This window comes from Leucoraja erinacea, unplaced genomic scaffold, assembly GCF_028641065.1.
Source record: "Leucoraja erinacea ecotype New England unplaced genomic scaffold, Leri_hhj_1 Leri_1469S, whole genome shotgun sequence".
NCBI lineage: Eukaryota > Metazoa > Chordata > Chondrichthyes > Rajiformes > Rajidae > Leucoraja > Leucoraja erinaceus.
The window spans coordinates 1-4,180 of NW_026575747.1; the positions used below are offsets into that span (position 1 = coordinate 1).

The following is a 4,180-nucleotide window of genomic DNA, read 5'->3' on the forward strand; positions in this document are numbered from 1 at the left end:
GGGTACTGCTATCCTGATGCGTAAGAACATTATGTTCGAACCACAGAAAACTGTGGAGGATCCTGCTGGCCGCTTTGTCATGGTGTCTGGCAAACTGCAAGACACACCTGTCATATTGGCCAGCATTTACGGTCCCAACTGGGATGACAGCTCATTTGTAACCAAATTTTTTACTTCTCTCCCAAATATTGAAAATCACCATGTCACTGTGGGTGGAGATTATAATCTGGTCCAAGACCCTGTACTGGACAGACCTTCGAACAAAGCCGCTACTTTAACTAAATCAGGTAAGACTCTGCATGCTTTCGCCAAACAACTTGGGCTCACCGACCCATGGAGATTTACATTTCCCACGACTAAATTATTTTCATTTTTTTCTCATGCGCACCGTACCTATACCCGTATAGACTTTTCTCTTAGATAAGAGACTGCTCTCCAAAATCAAATCCAGCGAGTATCATAGCATCGTAATATCAGATCACGCTGCAACCTCCCTCGATCTCCACTTTCGTAAACAAACTAACCCATTTAAACAGTGGAGGTTCAATTCCTCATTATTAGCAGAGGCTCAATACATGCAATTCTTGCACTCCCAGATCACCTTATATTGTGAGCTGAATGACTCGCCAGACATAGAAAGAGGTATAGTCTGGGAAGCTTCAGTGGGAGGACAATCGGAAGACTGATCTTGCAAATCCTTCAAGAAAGCGAATGGTATGTTAGCTTTAATAGCAAACGGATTTGAGTATAGGAGCAGGGAGGTTCTACTGCAGTTGTACAGGGTCTTAGTGAGACCACACCTGGAGTATTGCGTACAGTTTTGGTCTCCAAATCTGAGGAAGGACATTATTGCCATAGAGGGAGTGCAGAGAAGGTTCACCAGACTGATTCCTGGGATGTCAGGACTGTCTTATGAAGAAAGACTGGATAGACTTGGTTTATACTCTCTAGAATTTAGGAGATTGAGAGGGGATCTTATAGAAACTTACAAAATTGGACAGGCTAGATGCAGGAACATTGATCCCGATGTTGGGGAAGTCCAGGACAAGGGGTCACAGCTTAAGGATAAGGGGGAAATCCTTTAAAACCGAGATGAGAAGAACTTTTTTCACACAGAGAGTGGTGAATCTCTGGAACTCTCTGCCACAGAGGGTAGTCGAGGCCAGTTCATTGGCTATATTTAAGAGGGAGTTAGATGTGGCCCTTGTGGCTAAGGGGATCAGAGGGTATGGAGAGAAGGCAGGTACGGGATACTGAGTTGGATGATCAGCCATGATCATATTGAATGGTGGTGCAGGCTCGAAGGGCGGAATGGCCTACTCCTGCACCTAATTTCTATCTTTCTATGTTTCTATGTAACTGGAGGCTCACCTGTCCCCCGACACACGCCCGCTGGATTAAGGAGGTGCTTTACAATTTAAAGCTTGAAAAACTTAGGTTCTCTCTCAAAGTCTCTACCAAGACATTCCTAGATACATGGAACCCTTTCTTGGAACTTGTTAACTCTCTCAACTTGTCCCCGTACTCGGAAGAGGACTGAGTGCTCTCCACCATTGTTCTGCTCTACTGCAGCTGCTCTCCCCTTAACCCCCCCCCCCCCCCCCCACTTATTTATTTAATTACTTACTTATTTACTCTTAATAGTGACCCCCCTTTAAAAAAAAAAATGTTTAGTACTTTTTGTTTCGTTTATCTTACCTTATTTGTGTGGATGTGTATGTATGTGAGTGTTGTTTGGCCCCGTTTGGTTCCGACCTGATTCGGGTGGGTTGAAGGTGGGTAAGCGTAAGGGCTTTGAGGGTCGCTTACATACTGTTGCACAATTATGCCTTGACTGTCACTGTCTGTTATCATTGTATATATGCAAATTGCTGTGAAATTCAAATAAAAAGATTTAAATAAAAATAACCAAGCGTACACAGATTGGGGGAAGGTTTCCCCCCCTTAAGATATTGAAGGAGGACAATGTTTCCTAGGTTTTCTGAAAGGCAACACATGTGTGATCAACCATCAATTCTTTGATAAGCAACATGTATTGTCGTTCATGAGGCAGCAGTGGGTGTACTCAGCAGGCATTTGATCAGATGCCAGATCAAAGGTTATTGTGGAAAATAAAAGTTCAGAGATTGGGAGATGACGTGGGTGTGAACAGAAGCGAGTGGACATAAATCAATCTTTCTCTGGTTGCCCACTGCCATGAGCAGTATGTCACAGTGATTAACGCCCAGGCCCAAACTTCTTACAATGAATGTGAATGACTTCTCTGACAACCAAAGTTTTGATATCTGAATTACTGATGATATAAAGAGAGCTAGGAAAGTACTTTGTGAAGGGTACATAAGGGGGATACAATGGACTATATATGTGTCAGGTAATTGGGCAGAGATCTGGCATATTTTATCATCCCCACATCCTCTTCACTATGTACTTTCCTACTTTGTACCATCCGTAAATTCAGTAATCCAACCTTCATTCTTCAGTGAAGTAATTGAGATGAATTGAAAGAGGCTTGAGCCCAGACATTGATATATTTCCGTTGGAACATGGGTAGAGCATTGGCAGATGGAATGAAATCCGGACAAATGCATTTTAGGATGTAAAATAAAGATGGGTCATTGGTAGGATGCTAAGTTATGTTGATGCATAGACAGACCGAGGGGTTAAAATCCAAAGTTCCTTGAAAATTCCAATGCAGTAGATGAAGAAAGTATATGGCATCCCTGCCTTCCTATGTCATGGCATAGAATATAATGGCAGCGGCTTCTGATTGGGGGAGCGAGGGATTGCAATGTTTCACCGCAGATATCCAATCAGCACGTTTATAGCGAAGTGTGATTCATGTCTCCGACCACCCAATGACGATCCGTTCCTGCTCCATCCCTCATTAGCATACGGTGACGTCGCTGCCTATATAATCCGCGCTCCGACTCCTAGCTGGTCACATCCGTGTTTGAAATCCACCGAGGAAATGCCTGATGCGCCGAAAACCAAAGATGTTGCAGGATCTTTGTCGAAAACAGCCGCCAAGAAGGGCGCAAAGAAAGCTTTGCCGAAATCCGCAGTCAAAGGGGGCAAGAAGCGCAGGAGGTCGAGGAAGGAAAGTTACTCCATCTACATCTACAAAGTGATGAAGCAGGTTCACCCGGATACCGGCATCTCCTCCAAGGCCATGGGTATCATGAACTCGTTCGTGAACGATATTTTCGAGCGTATCGCGGGTGAAGCTTCCCGCCTGGCGCATTATAACAAGCGGGCGACCATCAGCTCCCGAGAGATTCAGACCGCCGTGCGCCTGCTTCTTCCCGGGGAGCTGGCCAAGCACGCCGTGTCGGAAGGGACAAAGGCGGTGACCAAGTACACCAGCTCCAAATAAAGATCCACACGTTGAAAAAAACACCAAAAACCCAACGGCTCTTTTAAGAGCCACCCACATTTTCGCAGAAAGAGTTGTACTAATGTTTCGACATTGAATCGAAGCAGAATTGTTTCAGGATATTCTTGCTTGGCGAATTATTTCAAATTCTGTTTAGTGATTAAATGTTCCAATATACGCGGGATATTCCAGGTATCCATGTTGCGTTCCTGTCCATCAAACAGAAGCAAAACTCAGGTCTGCTTCCCCCTGTCATCATAAGCCAGAGTCGGAAGAAGGGTTTCGACCCGAAACGTTGCCTATTTCCTTCTCTCCAACCGCTGAGTTTCTCCAGCATTTCTGTTTACCCAGTCATCATAAATTGTGCCAACGGCCAGCCGATTAGTGCTGTAGTTGCTGTTTTATAGTCTTCATCTCTGTAACTGTTCTGAATTGCATTTCTATTCGGCAATTCGTCCAGTCTTTCAAGGAGGAACATTTCACACTGTCGCCCATATTCCGATTTTTGTGAAAATGAACCAGACGATAATCCGAGACCGTTTACATTGTGACTGATCGCTAATTGATGCCGAGGATCATTTTTTGTAATCGGTTACCGGCCCAAATAAATCGTAAATTAAATGTGTTGTGCTGTATTGCCCGGGGTTCAAGGTGGTCAACAATCAATAGTATTTAATTGTCATATGTACCGTGAACGGAACAATGAAATTCTTACTCGCAGCAGTATAATTAACATCTTAACGCAATGCACTTACATAAAAAATGGTAATCAAAAAAACAATGATTATGTGATGTGGCAAATTGTAT

At 43.9% G+C, this 4,180-nt stretch overlaps 1 protein-coding gene across 1 annotated transcript; it reads left to right on the top strand.

Moving 5' to 3' along the window:
- Window positions 1-2,908: 2,908 nt before the first annotated feature.
- On the top strand, window positions 2,909-3,403 carry LOC129715873 (histone H2B-like). The gene has a single exon (XM_055665762.1). It carries the CDS (start codon window positions 2,969-2,971, stop codon window positions 3,371-3,373), a length of 405 nt encoding a protein of 134 aa, XP_055521737.1. The 5' UTR covers window positions 2,909-2,968; the 3' UTR covers window positions 3,374-3,403.
- Window positions 3,404-4,180: the final 777 nt, after the last annotated feature.

What these genes read in the sequence shown, in the direction of transcription:
- LOC129715873 (XM_055665762.1), top strand. Translation starts at nt 2,969, where the DNA reads ATGCCTGATGCGCCGAAAACCAAAGATGTTGCAGGATCTTTGTCGAAA.